This window comes from Aulonocara stuartgranti, assembly GCF_965226115.1.
Source record: "Aulonocara stuartgranti genome assembly, chromosome: 5".
In the NCBI taxonomy this organism is placed as follows: domain Eukaryota; kingdom Metazoa; phylum Chordata; class Actinopteri; order Cichliformes; family Cichlidae; genus Aulonocara; species Aulonocara stuartgranti.
In genome coordinates this window covers 18,785,888-18,807,412 of record NC_138943.1, presented here as the reverse complement: position 1 = coordinate 18,807,412, position 21,525 = coordinate 18,785,888, and the positions used below count along the sequence as shown (strand labels likewise).

The 21,525-nt window shown below is 39.1% G+C and overlaps 4 protein-coding genes across 4 annotated transcripts; 3 read left to right on the top strand and 1 right to left on the bottom strand.

Moving 5' to 3' along the window:
• Positions 1–78: 78 nt before the first annotated feature.
• Positions 79–3,910, top strand: kbtbd12 (kelch repeat and BTB (POZ) domain containing 12). The gene is made up of 6 exons (XM_082534644.1): positions 79–192; positions 543–1,699; positions 1,791–2,061; positions 2,241–2,391; positions 2,504–2,701; positions 2,795–3,910. The coding sequence occupies exons 2-6, from the start codon at positions 627–629 to the stop codon at positions 2,962–2,964; spliced, it is 1,863 nt and encodes a 620-aa protein (XP_082390770.1). The 5' UTR covers positions 79–192; positions 543–626; the 3' UTR covers positions 2,965–3,910.
• Positions 3,911–4,008: 98 nt separating this feature from the next.
• Positions 4,009–7,535, bottom strand: ccdc36 (coiled-coil domain containing 36). The gene is made up of 8 exons (XM_082533323.1): positions 7,445–7,535; positions 7,179–7,245; positions 6,807–6,945; positions 5,602–5,738; positions 5,476–5,524; positions 5,295–5,379; positions 5,012–5,127; positions 4,009–4,912 (listed from the first exon to the last, which is right to left on the bottom strand). Exons 2-8 carry the CDS (start codon positions 7,229–7,231, stop codon positions 4,205–4,207), a joined length of 1,287 nt encoding a protein of 428 aa, XP_082389449.1. The 5' UTR covers positions 7,232–7,245; positions 7,445–7,535; the 3' UTR covers positions 4,009–4,204.
• Positions 7,536–8,327: 792 nt separating this feature from the next.
• cUnh1orf159 (chromosome Un C1orf159 homolog) lies at positions 8,328–13,836 on the top strand. The gene is made up of 9 exons (XM_082533324.1): positions 8,328–8,540; positions 10,168–10,248; positions 10,343–10,427; positions 11,129–11,224; positions 11,312–11,368; positions 11,490–11,624; positions 11,737–11,762; positions 11,889–11,913; positions 12,147–13,836. The coding sequence occupies exons 2-9, from the start codon at positions 10,177–10,179 to the stop codon at positions 12,248–12,250; spliced, it is 600 nt and encodes a 199-aa protein (XP_082389450.1). The 5' UTR covers positions 8,328–8,540; positions 10,168–10,176; the 3' UTR covers positions 12,251–13,836.
• A 1,248-nt stretch (positions 13,837–15,084) lies between these two features.
• perm1b (PPARGC1 and ESRR induced regulator, muscle 1b) lies at positions 15,085–20,483 on the top strand. The gene is made up of 4 exons (XM_082534710.1): positions 15,085–15,191; positions 15,911–18,759; positions 18,839–18,955; positions 20,372–20,483. Exons 2-4 carry the CDS (start codon positions 15,936–15,938, stop codon positions 20,455–20,457), a joined length of 3,027 nt encoding a protein of 1,008 aa, XP_082390836.1. The 5' UTR covers positions 15,085–15,191; positions 15,911–15,935; the 3' UTR covers positions 20,458–20,483.
• The last annotated feature ends 1,042 nt before the right edge of the window (positions 20,484–21,525 follow it).

Here is a 21,525-nt window from a genome sequence, read left to right as displayed (position 1 = left end):
CAGCTCAGAGGGCAGCAGCAGAGGAGGGGGTACATATCTTTGCCACGCATTTGCTCAGGCCTCTCTAACCCCACCGACTGTGACATTCGGCAACATCAACAACACATGTAGCCTGTTTAAAAACAGATATGCACTGGTCTTTTTAGATTGAAGACGGTCTTTTTAGTACGCCAAGAGAAGCTGATGCATTTGGTAAGACTAATTTTTTTAAAGGGAATAAATGCTGCAGTATGTGTCTGCTGTCATAGTGATCTGTTACAGTGTTACTCTGCTTCTACACTTCTATATGTTGATCTATATATTGTACACAAAGGCTAATCTGAAAATGTCATGTCATCATGTCATGATGGTGGTGAAAAGATAAGGCACTGCTTAAAGTCTCTTTTAGACTGTACTGATCTTAACTGAAACATTACTTCCTTTTTATCCACATAAGCTTGATTTTATCAAACCTTTTTAACCAAATTTCACTCTATCATGCACCAGTGAAACATCGGGAGTGACAACCTTTAATTCTGTGTGCATTTTCTTCTGTTTTTCAGAAAAAGCCTCATTAGTTGTTCAGGGTGTATAAAACCTCCTGTTTAAATTTGTAAATAACATTTTCACCGACGTTTTGAAGCATAATGGATCTTACTGCTAAACATGGGCTGCTGCTGCTCGACCAGCTGAGGAAGATGAGGGACGCTGAGCATCTGACAGATGTGGTGCTGGTTGCTGAGGGCGTCAGCTTTCCCTGTCACAGAGTTGTCCTGTCCGCCTTCAGCCCATACTTCCGTGTTATGTTCACCTGTGGCCTGCGTGAGTGCAACAACAGAGAGATATTCCTGCGTGACACTCCTGCAGACAGCCTGGCCCTCCTCTTGAACTACATGTACTGCTCAGATCTTCCTCTCACTAATGGCAACGTACAAGGCATCTCCATAGCAGCTTTTCTTCTACAGATGGATGATGTCTTCACTCGCTGTCAGCTGCACATGATGGAGAACATGGATGCCTCTAATTGCCTTGGTGTATATTACTTTGCCCGTGACCTCGGTGCAGAGGAACTGGCTGACCAAGCTCAGCGCTTCCTGAGGCAGCACTTTGTCCAAGTGTGCCAGAATGAGGAGGTCTTGGAGTTGGAGGCCCATCAGCTTGGAAAGCTTCTGTCATCTGACGATCTGAATGTGTCTCGGGAAGAAACCATTCTGGATGTGGTCCTTGGATGGGTCAAACACAGTACCCTGGTGGATGGAGAGGTACGTGTTCGGCATCTCCCAGAGCTCCTGCGGAAGGTCCGTCTGCCACTGATAAACCCCGACTACTTAAGAGAAGCAATAAAGAGAAACACAGCCCTGCTGGCTGATGCTGAGTGTCTGGAGATTATGAACGAAGGACTGGAGGCCACGGCTTTGCATCCCGCGGCTGCACCACGCAAACTAAAGCTGCGTTATGGCATGGAGACCACAGATCTGCTGCTCTGCATTGGCAATGACAGTGGCGGTATCAGGTCAAGGTATGGCAGCTATGCTGAGCGCAGCTTTTGCTTTGCACCGTCCACAGGGCGAATTTATTACATCACCTCACCTCGCTACGGAGAGGCTCTGGGGTATGTGTGTGCTGGAGTTGTGACTGAAAGAAATGACATCATTGTAGCAGGAGAGGCAAGTGCTCGCAGAATGGCCCGACAGAAAGACACCAGTGTTGAAATCTGCAGGTAAGAAAAGATATCTGAAAGCACTTGACTGATTTGCCTTTGGTTACCCCACATACAGAAGATACTAAATGTTGCCAGATTTGATTTCCAGGTACATGGTGGAGGCCCAGGGAAGCTGGGAGCACCTGACATCAGCAGAGTACCGTGATTCTTATGCTCTGGCGTCACTGGGAGACACTCTATACTTGCTGGGTGGCCAGATGAAGCTGAAGAACCAGTTTCTCATCACAAACTGTGTGGAACGCTGGTCTCTGCAGGGTGGACCCTGGCGGAGCGCAGCACCCCTTCCTTTGCCTTTGGCTTGTCACAGCGTGGTCAGAATGAAAGATCGCCTTTATGTGGTGGGCGGTCGAACCCCACAGGTGAGGCAAAATAAAAGAAATCACTTTCCAGCTATTTAAACACATTCACTTTAAGTCTTATAAACTAAAGATACTTCTTTTACACATTGAAGGAGAGCTCTTACTGTGTCCCTATGTGACCCTTCTCTGACTGCACCTGCTCTGCTTTGTCATATCATTGCTCCCCTTCGACCTTCCAGTCATACCGGATGGATGAGGAGCCCGACTGTCTTAGTAACCGCCTCTTGGAGTATGATCCAAACACAAACAAATGGACAGAGCTTTGTCCCATGAAATACTCAAAGTACCGCTGCAGTGCTGTAGTACTCAATGGGGAAATTTATGTGATGGGTAAGATGAATTATTTTGTTAAGCTGCCAATACATTTGAAGGAATTTCATTAGTGCCATTGTGGTGGCCGTCCTCTTTGAACTGCACTGATTTTTGCCAACTTCTTTCTCAGGTGGTATTGGTTGTGAGGGTGTGGACCGTGGACAATCCCGTCACTGTCTCAGCGCTGTGGAGATTTACAACCCAGATGGAGATTATTGGAGGGACGGACCTCCTCTGCCATGTTCCCAGCTTTCATTGCGTACCAACGCCTCCAATGCTGGTGTTGTGGGAGGAAAGATTTATGTTTGTGGATATTACAAAGGAGCAGGTAATGAAAAAGTATCCATACCTATTATGCATAAAATATTTAGCTCCCCCCCCCCGTGACTGAATTTCCACTCTGTGTATTAACTATCCTTAGATCGCCATGATGACATAACAAAGGACATTCTGGAGCTAGACCCGTGGGAGAACCGGTGGACTGCGGTGGCTCGGCGTGCTTTAATGCATGACAACTATGACGTCTGCTTAGTGGCAAATCTCAACCCAAGGGGACTCGTATCCCCACCTGCAGACTTAGTAAAGCTGTGACACCACTGTCAGTCAGATCAAAGTCTGCGAAGGAGAATTAGTGAAGGAAATTAATCATTAATGCACTTATTGCACAGCTTATGGCAATCACTTTTTTCAAGCAAGAAAGCTCTTAGTACTCTGCATGAAAGAGACGTCTATGGTTAATTGCTTGGTTGCACACCGGGAAGTAGGAAAGCAATTTGTAAATACAATATATTTGTTGCTTCTTAATGTGTTGTGTAACAGCTGCAAAGCGGATTATCCCAAACCTGCAGCTGTGTAGTATATCTGGAGTGTTATTAGCAGCTCCAGGAAAGGATTTTCTTTGAGGGATATATGATTATAATAGTGGAGTTCACACTTTGATAAAAAATAAATAAATGATAGCAAAATTCTGGCACTCGGCCTGTTTTTGACAGGAAAAAGATTTTTCAAGACAACCATGCTGAAGTTTGAAGCCACTTAAAAAAGTTATTGTTTTTTAAATTAAATACATTCATATTTATTGAACATGTTCTTTTAAGTGCAGTGTAAATGGCAAGTAAGGAAAAAATGAACAGTTTACCATAAATTACATATATTAATTCTAATGGGTAAAATCAATGTAGGTGTAGAGGAGTGATTATTTAGTAACCACCACTCCTGTGTTCTAAGAGCCCAGTGCAAGTTGAACATGTTTAAAGATGCACTGAATAAAGCTGCAGTAAACTTGGTCATGTGTGTGTCTGGACAGACGAGGGCAATATTTCTTCTTTCTTTAGAAACTTGGATGATTCTTGCTCTTAAAAAATGGTTATTAAATGCATAAAATTGAAAAGAAAGAAAATCATGCTAAAACACACCCTGGGTTTTACAGATGTTTGTGCCAGTTTATGAAATGTCAATAATCTTTCTCAGACTGGGGGTCTCTGATGCACTTTCCACCTGAATAGCTGTGCAATTAGGCTTCCTGGCTGCTTTCTTGCTCTGGTTCTGGTATATATATATATATATATATATATATATATATATATATATATATATATATAAATAATTAAAAAAAAGAAATTATAAGGTCAACAATTTTAATGCTTTGTGTACAACACAGTGCTCAGTTTTTTTTACAGCTCTTTCACAAAGACAAAAGGGAACACATTTCCAAGAGAACACAGGTCAGAACTAATAAATACAAATAATAAATATAGATATACTTTTAGTCTTTTCTGCTCTATGCTCTGAAAATAAATAAAGAACACATTTTGGCACCTTTAATTATTCTTTAAAAGTCTAATTCAGAATCAAACAGCTGCCACAAGCTTCCTGGTTGTACAGTGGAGCCCTGCTCTGCTGACAGCTTCTCTAAGATGGGGTCTATTTCTGTGAGGCACAGAGAGCTGCTGCTGTCCTGAGACCAGAAGCTCAGAGGCGTGATGAAACAACCTTCAGTTTCACTGGATCTCCTCTCCTTGTTAAGTGGCACCAGACTGCCTGGACTGACACTGTCCTTGCTGCTCACTGTGCTCATGTCACAGCTCTCAGGTTTCTGCTGTTTGTTCACGAGAGGTTGACGGTTTTCATCCGAGACTGCACCCTTACTCCTCTGTGACAAAACCAGGGGTCTCTTTTTGGGCCTTCTTTGTCTCTGAGTAAATTTCTGCTTTCCAGCTAGGTGGCTGCGATTACGACGGGGAACTTCAACCTGGTGTTGTTCAGCGTTGTATGACGCACATGTAACCTGTGTGCCTTCAAGCTTGCTGTTGTGCAGGATGCTGGACACCGACTCCTCTGGTGCTGGTGACGTCTGCATGGTGTTATCCATCACTCCCTCAGAGCGGGGTTTGGACAAGTGCTCTGAGAGTAAGGCGCTGAGCAGCTTCAGGGCCTCTTCGAGCATGTGTCCTTGTCTTCCCTGTTCCTCTCTCAGACCCTCCAGACTACTTTTTAAGTTTTGCAGATGTGAGTCAAGCTCTGCTACAGTGTCTCCATTCTACAGGGTATAAATGAACAGTTATACTCCTCACTCATCAGAAACATTGCCAATTAAATCTCATTTCAAAATAAAGAACACGACAGACAACATCTTCACCTTTTGCACTGTTTCCTTAAGTTGTGTCATCACATCCTGTTGGGAGTCCATATTATTTACCAAAGTCTTAAACTGCTGGGAGATGTGGCCCTGATGATTGTCCAAATTATTTTGCACTGGGATGAACAAATAAAAACATTAAACACAGAATAAAAATGACAACGGCGTTAGAAGTGGATTGCTGCGCGGCAAGCAGCACCATCTGCTGGTGTTAATATTTCCTTTTCAATACATCAACTTAACCATGTTTTATAAAAACACTCAATTCAACAAGGAAACTTACATGTTGATGTGAAACTGTCAATTTTTTCAGAAACTATTTGGCACACTGCTGCGTTTCTCTCAGTGCCAGCAACCAGCTGTTGAATCTGAAAAGAACATTTTTTTGTTTTCAAATTAAAAACATTTTAAAGAGAAGGTCATCTGAATTTGAATAACTAGAATCAGTTTACGTTATCACTTACATTGCTAAGTGTTTCTCTGATATGCTGGCATTCTTTGGCTAAGTGATCACTGTTAAAGCAAAAAGCAGGGAAAAAAGGTTACGTAGGGATTTAGAGTTGCATATTTGAAATGACAAAAAGACGCACCTGTCCTTTTTTTCTTTTGCCTTTTTCTTGTCTTCTTCAAATTTAGCCAGTATTCCTGAAGTTCTGGTTTTATCCTTCAAGTCTCCAAGGAGGAGAGGCTTAGTGTGATAACTGCTTGAAAACTTTGGGTCACTCCCCTAAACAGAGACAAAATACAAATGTTAGGAAAGCAAGAATTATTTAATATGTTTGTGTGTGCGCGCTTATGATCCCATTAGTTTTTGTCACACACATAAACAACTTTTATGGTATTGGAAATTCAGAAATGCTTATTTTTCATACAACGAACATCTACTCATTTCTTTACCATATTGTCTTTGTCATTTAAATATTTGACATTAATGTAAAAATGGCCAAGCTTTAACAATTTACAGGTAGAGTTAATTGGCTTTGGAAAAATCCAGATTACAGACAAGAGTTAAAACTAAATAAGAGCATGCTAGAAATTAACACAGTATTGCAAATGAAAAGAGGAGAGCTGCAGCTCTATAAAAAGAGAATAATTAGCTGAATGAAAACAGGTGATCTGACTGGGGAATTGGGTTAACAGTAATAAGTGTGATGAAACAAAGACAGTAAAACGCACAGTGGTTTCATGGAGGAAATATGTAAAGAAGGGCTACAGTCAAAGACCTGTAAATGTTAGTACAAGTGGGAGCCAAAGTTATAGATTTGGTTGAGTATGTAGTTTCAAGACTGTATAATATACACAAAGAAAATGCAAACCATTACTACAATATTTGCCTCGTCGTTAGCCCTTTTATGAATTTAACAGGGTGGAGGGAAAAATCAATACAGCATTGTACTGCGATTTTGATAGAGACACCAAATACTGATATTTTATTAAATAAAATTAAATATTCTTGGAATACTATGAACAAGAGCACTCATCTCCTGAAATAACATCAAGTGAGATCTAACAGATTGCCAACATGTTGCCATCAGTGTGAATGAGTCTTTGTCAATGAGCACAATTCATTTACAAAGTTTAACTGTGAGGAATAATTTGCGTTCAAAAAAAGGTGACAAATTGCAAAGTAAGTTATTGCAGTACTCCGACATTAAAAATTGCAATAATATCATATCCTCATTGAAGTATTGTATTAATATCATATCGTGGGGTGTTTGGTTATTCCCATTTCTAATGCTTGGCTTTGCATTTCGTAACCAAGAACCATCTGCAAGGTGAACATGGGAAATCCTACCTCTTGTGAACTTTGCTGGGAAGTTCTGGAGGACAAACTCATATCCTGAGATGCGCTCTGAGAATTTTCATGCCAAAACTGAGACTCAAAGAAGATCTGAGAGTCTGACAAACTGGAGAAACCACTGGTAGATGCATTTCTGTTTGCATTTTCATCCCAATGAAGTGTAACAATAGAGAAGAAAACACAAACACAGTCAAATTATGTAGCAAAACCATTTAGTAACCTTTTTTTTAAAATTGTGTTTACATGTGTTTACATGAAAAACTTCAAATGTTTTTAGAATTAAAGGGAAAATAGCAATGTTATATGTCAATAACAAGAGATTAAAAAACAGAAAAAAAAAATAGTGTAGTGGCACATTTTAATTACCTGCTTCCAGTTGGGATATTTAGCATTTCCTTTATATTTCGTATATGATTCATTGCTCTTTGGTTATCTGTTTGTAAAGATAATAAGTTAGCCACAGTCTCATCTAACTGTCATATTAGCAGTACAGTAGCTGACAGGTAGATATTAGCAAGTTGTTCACAGCTAGAACATCAATAAAGGTCTTCAGTAAAAAGTAATCTTGTTAACGTTAGTGTGTATAGATGTTATATCAGTAATTCACCACTGAAATATATTATTTAAATTACCTCACAGTTCTTACAGATGTGATTATTGATAGCTAGCTGTGTGAAACGTAATTAAAACTCCCGCCATCTGCAGAGGCTGCGCTGCGTTCAGTGGCCGTCGGAATGTGTCCTACTGCAACACACCTGAATAAAATTAGTAGGTCATTATTAGTAAGACTATAGAACTTGATTGTATGCTGAGGTGGCAGTTCAGCCATCTGATTTATGTTACAGCAGCTCATGAGTGAATGAGCATGGTGCAATAAAAAGTAATTTTACAAGTACATTTTCCAAACACATTTTCTTACATTTATGTAAATTTACTTGAGTAGGGTTAGGGGTTGCCACCTCAGCATGCAGTAAAGTTCTATAGAGTCTTGCTAATGACCTACTGATTTTATTGAGGTGTGTTGCTGCAGGGACACCGGTCCTTGAGAAAGTTTTTCTTATCATACAGAGATGCTTTATCAATCCAAGTATTTATTGACATGCCTTGCTCACCCACCCATGGATCTATCGGCATTTATTTACAAACATCTGCAGAAATTAGATTAAAGATAAAAGCAATACAACAAGCTAAACAGGACTGTAAAGTGGTCCATTATTATTAAATGAATTATTACTAACACAATATTGTTTTGTACTTTGTTTAAAAAATTTCAGTTACTCTGTAAATCCTGTGAAAATATTTGAGTGTTCAAAACTGCAATTTATAATTTCCAAACCCTCGCAAATTCAAGAGCGTTGTGTGTACTGATCCATTATTAATATTATCATTATTACTGGTACTAGGAGGAGGACGAAATGGAGAATGAGAAGAGAAATAAAACAAATGTTCTGCTTGTTATTCTGTTCTTTCTCACAGGAGCGTCGCCGTTCTTATAACTCTTATTTTGAAAGGCGTTTCCGGAAGTTTACATGCTAAATGTAAATCCGGTAGCTGTGAGCCAGTCGTTGTAGGATTATCTGTTTGTGGGTCAACACCAGAGGTGTTGTGATGAGCAGTCTGGCAATAGCTGTTACTATCTGAGTGGTAACACCTCCGCGGCGGACGAGACCAGCCGGTTACTAAACCGCGCCTAGGAGTTTGGTCAGGCCAAAGCCTGGTGTTTGGCTGGTAAGTTAACTTTTTCTGTCTCCACACTCAGCGGCTACTGATGTTGTTAGATTGTAAATATATCCGATCATGTGAAAAAAGGTTTAGATCTTCAACTCGGTAGTTGGGCGTTATTTTAACTGCTACAACAATCAAGTTAAGCCTTCAGCTCGGTGACAGGTGCTAGCTATCGCCGTGTAGCTTCACTGACGTTAGCTCGTTGCGTGCAGTTTTCTGATAATTTAGCTTTGCTGCTTTTCTCCTCAAATAATTGTATTGTGCCGCAGAGTTAGATGTAAAAGTGTAGTTTTTCCACAATAAAAAGTTGTGGGGGGAAATAGTGAAAACTACTTTATTAACAACAACAAAAAGGGCTATGCATTTATTTGTGTTGTCATGAATGTTCAAACTGTTTAATGGTAACTAAATTGTAGTTTACTATCAAGCATATACTGGATCTTCCACTGTTGTGATCAGACAAATGTATTCTTATATTAACTAAGTTAAAGCAGTTAGAGACAAACATATTTACCTACAGTACTGTGCCTTGAGCCATCCTTCATATCTTATTTTGTTTTCTGAAGATTCTTTAAAGTTTTTCTTTGGACATTGGATGCTTTTTCATTCCTTTTCAGTCCATTCCTTGTACCTGACCATTTTTTTAAATTTTGTTAGACCACTTAACACTGACCTGTGAATCATTCAAGCATAAAAGACTCGCCTAATTCAAAGGATGAAGCAGTGTTGTGTCTACCCATAACAGATAGCTTAGCACCTAACCAGTTTTTCTGTCTTTAGTCATTTTGTTACTAGTAACTTGTCACAAAACCACATAATTCGTTCCCATTTATTTAGCCGAATCTCAAAAAAAGAAAGAAAAAGTTGGCACAGTTTGACAGACAGAAAAAAGTATCTTAGCGACAACAAAATGATTTGTAAAGTAAAAACTTAACATTTGCTGGCATGGTGTGCAGCATGACCTTTAAAAATAAGGAAACAGGACAAGTTTGTTTAAGTAATCCAAACCGATTAATAGTATGTGAATGTAACTAACTGCCACAGGATCTGAAAGATCATCTGGCCCAGTTGATCCACCTACTGTTCACTGAACACTCATCAGAAATGGTCTGAGTGTAATCTTTAAGAAAGGACAACCGTAGTATTCCAAAGTATTAAATAACTGGAATGAAAATCAGCGGCAACAAGTGTTGTTAAGGAGTGATGAAATTGTTTGTTTGTTTTTTCTTTTTGTCAAATTCTTGGTAAATCTTTTGTGACAATAGGGAGTGAATAATTCCTGTAACCGGAAAAAAAAAACATCTGCAGAACCTGACTATGTGAGGGCAGACATCTGCTTCGACCGGTTGGGGAAGAGAGGAAGGTGAAAGCAAATAGTGTTACAACAAACACTTGGCAGGTTAGACAGGCACTTAACTGCAGAGGGCTCAAATAAAGTCTATAAGTTGCATTAGGGTTGAATAAATAAAAAAAAAATATATGATTTAAGATAAGAAAATCTGAAGCCAGCTCTCATTACTTACTGGTTTTCTAAAAGGAAATTTAGCCAGTATGTAGGCTTTATAGACATCCTGTTTATGAAATGTATTAAGTTGTCTGCTTTTTGTTTTTGTTTGTTTTTTTCTCCAAGGGTTCAAATATGGCTCTGCCATTCCTTCTGGTCTTTGCTGCCACCGTGATTCTTATCAGACCCGAGACGCCTGTAACTAAGGTAGGAAATGAACGTTACCTAAGGCAAAAGACCAGCTCATGCTATGTTCTGCCGATGTCGATCTCTTAATCTATGCATGCTTCTCTGCTTACAGGCCCTACATCAGAACTCACTTGAATGTTGTGGTGATAAGCAAAGAGCTAACAGTTCATGCTCAAATGACACCCACTGTGAACCAGGTAGTGTGGATGTTTTTAATGTCTCATCACTGACGAACACTGGGAGAAAGCATATTGGCCTTATTACGTTGGCTACCACTGAGATTTGACCCGTTTGACATCATTGTTGTTATCAGTATACGATTAGGCAGAGTTAAAAGACTCAGAGTAGTGCAGAGCCTCTGATTGTTAAGTATTTTGGAAATTTGTGCGTATGGTCTCTTTAGTCTAGTTGACCTAAATTATTCCCTATAATGACTCAGAATAATTCATTTCTGAAGTTTGGAAAAAGGCTTGCTGTGCATCGCACTTGTGTGTTAATGTTTAACTACGCATTTGAAGATCTCAGGGATTAAATGTGCATTTAACACTTTGTTTACGTACGATCAATGTCGGCTGTACGTGGCCTTTGATATAAAATGAGTTTGACATCACTGATATAGATGATTTATTCTGTACAGTTGGGATTCAAAGATAAGTTAAAAACAATTCTGCCTTTTTGATACATGAATGGAAACAGCATTTAGCAGCTACTTAAAGATATCTGCGTGATATATCGCCATGCCCTGGTACCTCATCGGATTATAGAAACTGCAGTTAATTTAGTGTATCAAACTGGAGAAAGACTTGTAGTTTGTCGCTACAGCACTATAAATACTCAAATCAAAGTGTGTAAAAATTCACACTATGTAATACAGATGTCATTCTCTTGAATTTCACAGGATGTTTCCTGCGCGTCCTCGAGAACACCAACACCGTCTGCATATTGTGCGACTCGGCAGCTGTCGATTTAGAAAATATAACAGTCTGCACCTACAGTAAGGACTCTGAGCTCTTTGCGTGTTGGATTGTGTCGCTCATGTTTGGGTCGTTTGTGTTAACACGCCTTTTTCTGTGCTTTCTAGACTACACACTGGAGCGTAAAAATCATACAACTGTAACGACAGTTGTTCCTAAAATTGGTAAGATGTGCAGACTGATTTCATGCGGTGTAATATTCCTTGCATGGTTAGAGACGGGAATGTTTGATGCAGTAAATGTCTGTCAGTTCATTTCCTGTTTTTGTGCTGTGTTTTTGTGCAGGTGGCCCTGGTGTGGCAGCCTCTCTACTTCTGGGAACGCTGTTGATCAGCCTCTTCCTGATACTCTCTGTCGCCTCCTTTTTCTACCTCAAACGCTCCAACCGACTTCCAAGTATCTTCTACCGCCGCAACAAGGGTGAGGAGCACTGCACAGTGACTCACAGTGACACGCTTTTGGTGCTGGCTTTGATTTTGTAACTTTCTTTTTTCCCCTCCAAATGCAACATTATGTTTTTGTTCTTTTTCAGCCTTCATATTTCAACCAAGTGAGACAGTAAGTGGATTTTGACTTTTTGTTTTTTTTAGTAGTAGTAGCATATTCAGAGTGTAGAAACTACAAATCTGTTTTCAACGAAGTCTTTGTGCGTCAACTGTTTAACCTTTGCTCTTTTCCTTCCAGGCTGTTATGATCCCCTCCTCGTCAGGTGAGATGGCCACACTCTCTTTTGTAAACTGTAATCTTTGACCAGGAAGTATTATGTGAAGCAGCAGTATTTGGTATTATTCATGAGGATGCATGGAAAATTTTTCTATTTAAAAACAATACAAAAAAACCACACAAAATGAGCTCAAACATGCTAATTGTGATTACAGTGAATGTGTCCTCCTGTTCCTCTCACAGATGATTTTATGACCCTTCATTTGCTCTCTTTTCCAGTGAGGAAACCCAGATATGTCCGAAGAGAGCGACCCTCTGCTTCGTCAACACTGAACAGTGCAACCATCACGACAACTTCATCTGCTCAAGTTTATAATGTGTAGGGTGGGGGGTGCAGGTAGGAGAGAGAGCTCAGGAACGCCGTAAGATTTACAAAAGGGTGAAGGAAGACAAGATGACTCTAATAAGGATGGCCAAATTTAACTGTAGCTGCTTTTGCTGGGCTGTTAATTTTTCTCTATGTATTGAGAGTATAACAAAAAACTGACCAGTATCAAGTAACTAACTTTCTGGGGCTCTGAACTGTCTTGTACTCAATTAGTTATTCGTTAAAAATGAAGCAGCCACGCAGTCTAGCCGTCCCAGGAAAAATGGCTCGTGTTCATGTGCAAGTTTGTCTTTTCTTGTGGTGAACGAGAGTTGCTTGTCTCACGATCATGCCTCAGTTTAAGTGGAAATGCTGTCGGCAAGCGTTTTTTTTTTTGTTTGTTTTTTTAATCTGCTGCGTTTGGTCAGAGAATCTGAATGAAGAGTTTGGTGAACGTGGATGCCTGTCAGGTTTGACTCGTAAACCGTTCGTCGCGTCGACTTAGCGACAGAACGGGAACATGCGATAGACATTTTGTTTTTACTTGTGTGCTATTTATTTGCATTTTGTAACTGTGCACTGAGTTTTACTGCTTAGAATTAGGCTGACAGGTTAAAAGACGTGTCATCATAGTTTTATTTCTTCTCTGGTGGACCAGGTCTGTAGGCACTGTATTGATGATGGATTGTTTGATTGTATTTTGTACTTTTGTTGTTGCCGTTGTATTTATTATTTTTGTAATCAGTCAAGGTGAATGTATTCCACGTGCATAACACAGAGCATGCATTGCAGTTGCATGCTCATTTTTTTTTCCATTCCATGTGCAGAGCCAATGCTTCACTCTTTTTTTTTTTTTTCTTTTTTTTTTTAAAGAGCTGTGATCCTGCTGATGCATATAAAATAAGAGTTCCTCTTTTTTCCTGTCAAAATTTAGAATTTCCAAACATCCCCGTGCACTTTATACATCTGAGGTCTTCACTGGACTTTGGACCTTGATTTTTTTTCTTTCTCAAAGAAATCAATGTTGCTATTTAGTGTGATTGAGATCTTTTTTTTTTTTTTTTTTTCTGTTGCGTAGACGGCAGCTCTGTAGTTGCATTTTGAACATTACTTGATTACCATTAACTTTGCCAAATGTATGAAGAATATGGCTTTGTCCTAAATGCTGTTACTGTGATGACTCTGCCATTATGAGCTTTAAATGGAGCCAGGAAGCATTTAATCACAATGCGTCTGTGCTAATAATTGGGTATTTGAATTATGACAAGTGGCCTTTTTACTGTAGCTCCAATCCTTAACCCTATCCAAGTTCTACATTGTAGTTTTGATTCACAAGATGGTTCTAAAAGTTATGTCTGTCTTTAGCATGTGTGGAGCAATCTGAACCAGATAGAAGGCAGCAGTCATTCCATGAATATTCCTCTTTTGGCTTCATGTGTTTACTGTTGTACAAAAAACCATAAGCTAAAAACATGTACATATTGTTTTATACAAATGATGTATCGTTTTTGTAATGATGTACATATTCTAGTTTCAGTGCCATGAATAAATTCAGAAGATCTAAGTATTGTTTGCAGAAATAAAGCACCTTTCATAAGCCAATGCAAAGTTGCCTTTTTTTGTCTTTACTGTTGTTTTGTAAACTCGAATGAATTCTATCCGCTGTCTTGAGAAGGGAAAAGGTTAAATTGTTCAAATTAACTTACAAAAAAAACCATTATTTATAACATTGACAATATTTATACTATTAAAATAATACAGAGAAAGCAAAACCACAGAGAAAAACTTTAAACAATATACAATCTATAACAATCTCAGAGAGTGCAAATCCCCCTGAAGGGCAAAGGCTGTACTACAACTTTACGATGTTTTTTTTTTTTTTTTTTACAACATGCTGATGTCAACCTTTTATTAAACATGATAACTTCAGCTTTTTCCTAATTTGTGTGGCCTATGACCTTGAGGCATTATTGAAAGTGTATTTTATGATCATCTTATTCTTTACAAACATTCCTATTCCATATGACTGAAGTTTTTTTTTTCTACAAACTGTAAAATCTTTAATCTGTCAGATGTTAACATATGTTCGTGCAGTGGGTGATTTTGTGAAACTTAATGATTTTTAGTGTGATGCCACAGGGTGTCATACTGAAAAAATATGTGTGTTGTGCAACTCTTTTAATGCGATATATTACTTGATATGATGTCTTGGCATTTCTTTTCAAGGTCACCTTTGACCTTGGACGTTAACAGTGAAGGTTAAGGTCAAATGCTTTGCCATCCTAGGTGCTCGTGACCCCAAGACCTAGTATTTTGTTGTTGTTTCAAGGTGATCCATACAAAATTTAGGGTAAAAGTTTTGGTAGTTTTTACTCATTTTCATTTTTGGTGAAACCCTGACCCGTTTTTCACAAAAAGTTGTTAGAAGTATCTACAGATGTGAAAACTGCAAAAAACAAGACTGCTGACGTTACAGCCAACAAAAATTTAAGAAATCGATCAAACAAGAACACTATCATTTCCTAAATGTTGCCGATACAATCGAAGGAAGAATTTTAAAAATAATTTTCAAGATAAAAGACATTTTATGAAAGTTTTTATGAAAAGATTTTGTTTTTTGGAAAATAAATGCATGTGTTTATGAATGACAGTAAAAATGTTTGGATTTCTGTCGTGTTTTAATGTAATAATAGAACTTATATTGCTGTTATTATTATCAGGGTTAATATTTTGGGGTGCTGGAATGTCTCGTGTCTGGCAGTCGAGGGAAGGACGTTTGCACCAGGAGCTACATGTGACAGGACATACTACTCTATTTATAACATCTGAGTGCAAGGGCCCAGTCTGACATATGCAAGGGCAGATGGACATCGTAGCTTAACTATTCCTGCAGGAAAACGCAAAGCTACCTCGAAAATTGGATGATTTAAAAAAATAAATAAATAAATCTGCATCAGGTAAGCCTCTGCATATTTTACTAAAGCACATTTAACATAATATAGTGTGGTTATACAGCTCGTGGTTATGGATACTGCTGGTAAGATATTTTGCAGTATTGACCCACAATAGTTTATATTCTGATAATATTAATTAGGACAAAAAAGTAATACTAATGGTATTTTACTGTTACTTAAACAAAACCACAGAAAATGGCAAATGTATTGTGTTTGACACATTGAGGCCTATCATAATCATTTTTGAGATTTTCCCTATGTTGAAAAGGCAAAACAAACCCAATGTAGATGTTTGTTAAGTTCATATGTTGTTCCCTGACACTGGGCAGCTGATTTGTTTTCATATCAGATTATATGACCTGTTTTCAAAGATCAGGGCCCTGGAGTATTTTGGGGTTTGTTATGGAGCTTGTGACTAAGGTGCTTTGGTGTTACTTTGCCACTCTGAAGTCTCGCTCATTCATCAAAATTTGATCTGAGAAAGCTTTGCCCTCTACACAATGGCTTCCTTTAATGACAGGTGATTATAAGCAATGTTAAGCCTAAGACAAATGCACATGCTCTATATTTAACTCAAATGTGTTGACGTAACCATATCTGCTACCAAAGATACCAAGAATGGATTGTTATGCATCACTCAAGGCCACTTTAGTTAAGCTTATGCAAAAAAAAAAAAAAAAAAAATCCGTTTAAGTATAAATATATATTCTTCTTTTTTTTAGATTGAGGAGCATGTGAATTGTCAGAATGGATGATTTAGATCACAGTATTCACATTGCAGAGGATGACTGGACAAGCTTCTATGAGGAGAGTGAGGAGTGCAGTCTGCAGCAGCCTTCACTTGCCTGCCTTGATGATGCCAGTCTCACAGATTCAGAGGATTCGGGAAACCTAAGCTCAGCTGTCAGCCAAAGCCAGCAAGACTCACAGCAGAATCCTGATAATGACAAAGATGGAGATACAAGCAACACAGCAGAATGCACCGAAGAAGAAAGCTCTAATTTGTCAGTGCCACTTAATCAGCCGGAGGATGCTGCAACAAAATCTGAAGAGGACTCTGAAGCATATCCTAAATGTCCTGCACCAGTCCCAGAGGAGACGGGTTACAGCGCTACAAACACTCTGCAAACTGAGCTACTGAATAAATCAGAACATCTGACAAAAGATGGAGAAGTGCAGCCAGAGAGTGAACCGCTTTCTTGTCACCAAACAGGATTAAATGTGAATGAGCCAGACACGACAGAGAGGGCTGTAAACGAAGATGTAAGGAGTGTTTCTGCAAGAGCAGAGAAGGAACGCTGGTTTGTGACAGTGAACGATAATCCCGCACGATGGCGAGCACGTCCCACCGCTGTAAAAAAAAAACGAAGACAAAAAAAACCCTTTGAGAGACGTCATGCGTGCAACGCTACTCAGGAGAACTCACCTGAAAGTGGTGTAAAGTTAGAGATGAATAAAAATAAACCTGCATCTCAGGCAAGAAGGGAATCTAAATCAAACCAAAACCAAAAATCAGGCAGCAACCCAAGTTATGAACACAACGTGGAGGTAGGAGTCATTTCAGAATCATCACAAGCGGCTTTAATATCTGATGAAGAAGACAATTTTCCATCACTCAAACAAAATATTCTTAAGCCGATGATGAAGAGAAGCAAAAGTGAACCAGACAGCTCAGCTTTGATGGCACGAGACCCACTCACGCATTCACAGATGGAGAATGAGGAGTGCGATGAGCTTGAAGACAGTGCTGAGTTCCTCTCCGTTTACAGTTATGATTCAGAAAGCTATTTGTCAGCAGCTGAATCAGTGGAGGAAACTCAGCATCCTCCTCAACACCCAGAAATGTGCCGCTCGTTATCTTTGACATCCGGCTGCCAAAAAAAAGATGCTGACTCTACACAGGACGGACAAATGCATTCTTCTTTTTCCACCAATGTGTCAGCTGCCAGCTGTAAAATTTATGAAGCTACCGGCGCTGTGCCTTCCCCGATGCATCCATCTGCCAACCAAAGAAATACAAGCATGCCAGATCATATCCCCCCATGTGAAAATGAAACACACTGCTTGATACTCTTGGACACACCTGGAGCCCAAAGACATAAAATCAATCTTTCAGTACCTGGTTTCTCTAAGGAAGAACAGCCCTCCCCTCTCTGTGTTCCTGATGTAACAGTAAAACCTTGCTCTGAGGAAGACTGCCCAGAAACATATGCCAAAGCTGAGGGTCACAGTCGACCCGTGTACGCCATCTCTGCTTTTTGGGATGAAATGGAAAAATTGACAATAAATGACATTTTGCAGCTCAGAATGAATAGAGGCTCATCACCTATAGAAACAGGAGAAGCCACGACACCAAATGTAGATGAATCCCCAACAAATCATGACCCTCTGGTTGACACTGTGGAGTATAATTTGTCTTGCAGCACTCCCATGGATATTTCAGACACAGCAGACTCGGACTATTTTACGCAGGCTGACGAATCTAAGCCAGACCAATCAAGCTGTGAGTTTTCCACCTCAGATTTTGAAGAGGAGTACTGGCAGTTTGTTGGCCCCAGCAGGAACCCCAGCCCTGACCCTCACAGAAAAAACAAGCACAGCAGTAGTGACTCTCCATTCTTCTCAAACGATGAGTCCACATGCTCCGAAGGCAGAGAGACGCCTGTGCCTTTAGAGGACTTTGCAGGGCAGTGTTTTGACAGCCAGAAGCCCCACACTTTGACCTCAAGCACACTTGCATTGCCTAGACAGTTAACCAAAAGTAAAAGTATGCAGAATATACAAACTCTCAACAGAGAGAATGCATCTTTGCCTGCTTTACTTGGTAGTGATGAAAGTAGTCTGTTTTTTAGCAGATGTCAGTCTTTGGCAGAAAACACTGCTTTTAAACTAAGTGACAGCCTGGGAACACAAATTCCTCTGTCTTTTCTATCCAGCACAGACTTTCTTGATTACCAAATATCTTACCCAGAGGTGTTTGAATACTTTTTCACAGAGGATAAAGTAAACTCTGACTCCAGGCACTTCACTGTTTATGATCCAAAAGACATCTCCATGCCTCCTGTCTTTGACTATGCTCTTTGTTCATGTAGAGATGAAATGTCTTTCTCTCCTCTTCACTGCAACGAGGAGAAACCCATCCCCATTTTCTCTTGTTCTCATCCTACCGTCAGAGAACTCACACTGCCCAAGGTGGGCAGTGGGTTTGCACTCAATGTTTTCTTGAGTGCAAACTCTGATGAAGTGGATGACATCTCTCCCCTGAGAATTGTGTCTCATTCTTTCATTCAGGCCCACCAACATGGATCCACAGTAGAAGCAGCCGTGGGTGGATCTGCCAGCTGGAAAAGTTTACTGCCGATAAGAAAAATTCACTTCCATGATAAAGGGAGCATATGGTGCAGAGGATCTGGTGACTGGGTGTTTCCGGTTGACTTCGAGAAGATACCCAGCAGGAGAGAAGATCCAGGGGCACCGGTGCTGAGTGTGGGAAGGGTCTCCCCGGCTTCCTCGCAGCTGTTTAGAGAGCTAGAAGAGCAGCATTTCATTTTGGAAACTATACAGACAACAAGTAAACATGAGCTTACGTAAAATCAGGAGACATAAATGTAAAAATGCAACATATTTAATTTCACTTTTTGCCCTTACAGGACACCAGGGCATCTTCTCCACACTGAAGCAGTCAGACATGTGTTTAGTCTGCATTGCCTTTGCCTCCTGGGTACTAAGATCCTCTGATCCAGAGGCTGCTGATGCCTGGAAAGCAGGTATGATCATTTCTGAATTTATGTTCGTCTATCAGTCATAGTCAGTCGTGATGTTTTTTTCCATTACTTTGCTATGTTTCCTGATAAAATTTAGGGTAACAATTTATGATTGGGCACCCTTTTCAGTAGTTAATTTTGAAAGTACTGAATAGGCAAATTTTAAGTGATTAGTAGTTTTTTGGTATTTTTGTAGAAAAATAAAGTATTTTCCCATCTTCCATCAAGTACACCTTACTCTTGGGGCACAGGCGATGTTATGGAGAGGCTCAACTCTAAGGTACTATATAGATAAGAGTCAAAGGAGCTTGCAAAGAAAAGCGTCTGGACTTCTTTAAGTTACTTGAAGACGTTTCACCTCTCATCCGAGAAGCTTCTTCAGTTCTAAGGTCAAATGGTGGAGAGTCCCAGATATAAACCTAGTGGGAGTGACCCCCCACAGAGGGACAAAAGGACCCCCTTATGATCCTCTAATCGCCTGAGCCACATATAGATAAGAAGACACTGTACACTCATTTTGATAGTTATGTTTGAATTGTGATTATAAAAAATCATGTTTTTATGTAAGTTGGTAAGAAAGAACAGACCTTATTATATTTATATTGGTAAAATAAAAGGCGCAAGATTGATCCACTTCATAATATGGCCCGTGCCCTAAAAAGTACTTATGATGTAAGATGGGGAAATATGGTTTGTTTCAAAAATTACAATTAAATTGCACACTACTAAAAATTACTTATGCAGTACTTTAAATCACTTACAGTACAAATTGTGTCTCTTTTCCTGTAACATTGTTGAAAGTGAGGCAAAGTTAATCAACTTCATAATATGACCCGCACCCCAAAAAGTACAGTGTACTTACAACGTAAAGGGAACGTATGGGGAGATATCGTTTTGTACTTAAAATTTATTATGAAGTACTTTAAATTACTTATAGTATAATGTGTGTCTCCTTTTCTGTAAGCTACCCAAAATTTAAGCAATACATAAAAGTACCTAGGCATTACTTACATTTATTTACAATATAATTATTAGTTTTTCCCTGTAACATACCTGAAGTTATGCAATACTTACAATTACTCTTGAACTATAAATTACTTACGTTATTTACAGTCTAATTATTTATTTTTTTCCTTTAAACACTTGACTTGTACCCCCTTATTCTAGTGTACCTACTTTTAAGTATTTGTAGGCAAATTTAATCACATTCGATTTTCAAATCAAATACACTGAAATTCCATTTAGTTACTAGAGAATTGCATCTTTAGTTGTAGGCTTTATTATGAAGTTTTGCCAATTTTAGTAAGGAAAATAACTTTTGCCTTAAAACATTAAACATTTTCCCTGTCACATGTTTGTGTACTAGGTGATCAAACATGAAAAGTTGAAATTCAAAATAACCATGGAAATCCTTTTCAGCTCTACTAGCAAATCTGAGTGCACTATCAGCTATCCGGTACCTGCGGCAGTATGTGAAGAAGAGGAATCCTCAACTTGAATTCTGATATGTACATACAAAACAAACTACTTCCAGCCATTCTCACTTGGGTCCATGGATAAAAAGAAATCCACTGTATTTATATTTTGCAAAATGTCTACAGTTAAAGTACATACACAAAGTTTAAAGCTGCAGCCCGGCATGAATTGAGAGAGATGAAAGTTGTTTCCAGCCTCAGTTGTTCTGGTGCAATTTTTAGGTCAAGTATGGACAGTATGTGACAAAGATATTCAGGATTTATAGCTTCAGTGTGAAAGAACAACAATGCAGTTTAGAGCCACAAAGCAGAGATTTTACAGCGATATCAGGCATTTTAACGTTTTATTAACTTCAGTGTGTCACTTCTGGGTAGGCCTGAGTTGATACAAGGACCATAACTAGACATTTTAGATTTGCTCACCACCTTCCACTTTGAATGTCTTGTTGTCCTAAAACACACAGCTGCATAATGTCAGAGCAGCTTAATTTCGACCAGATGGAGAGTGTAAGTGGTTGTCTGTGTGGAGGAAGAAAGGTTTTGCTGTAGATGTCTCATATGTATTTTGCTGTATGTTGGAGGGAAAGGTTAAATAGTTGACAGAAAAGCTTTGAATACAAACAGTGGCTCGCAAATGTCTTTGTTTGAGAGAATCTTAAGACAAAGTCACGTCTGTGTGATTTAAGAGGTGTTTAGAGGGGCTCTGGCATTTTTCAAACATTTTCTACAAGATGAAATTATTCAGATTCAGCTGAATAAGGTTAACTCAGCTTATTATTGTGGAAAATCCTGGGTAAATTAAAATAAATAAACTGGTTTAGTGTCAAATTTGTTTGTTTTCTTCTTGGTTCCGTTATCAGGTAGGGGGGCACAGAGGCACAAGTGGGGAGATGTTGGTTTAAAATTATTAAAAAGTCAGCGCAAGATCTCCTATGATGATGTCACATCCTGCAGGTGTACAAATTTCAAGCTAAACAAATTTCTCATTAGTACCTTCAACAAAACACAAAAGACAACAATTTATATGTTTAGTTGGTATTAGTGTCTCAAATTTATCTTGTTGCTCTTGTGAAATGACAATTTTGTTCAAAGATTTTC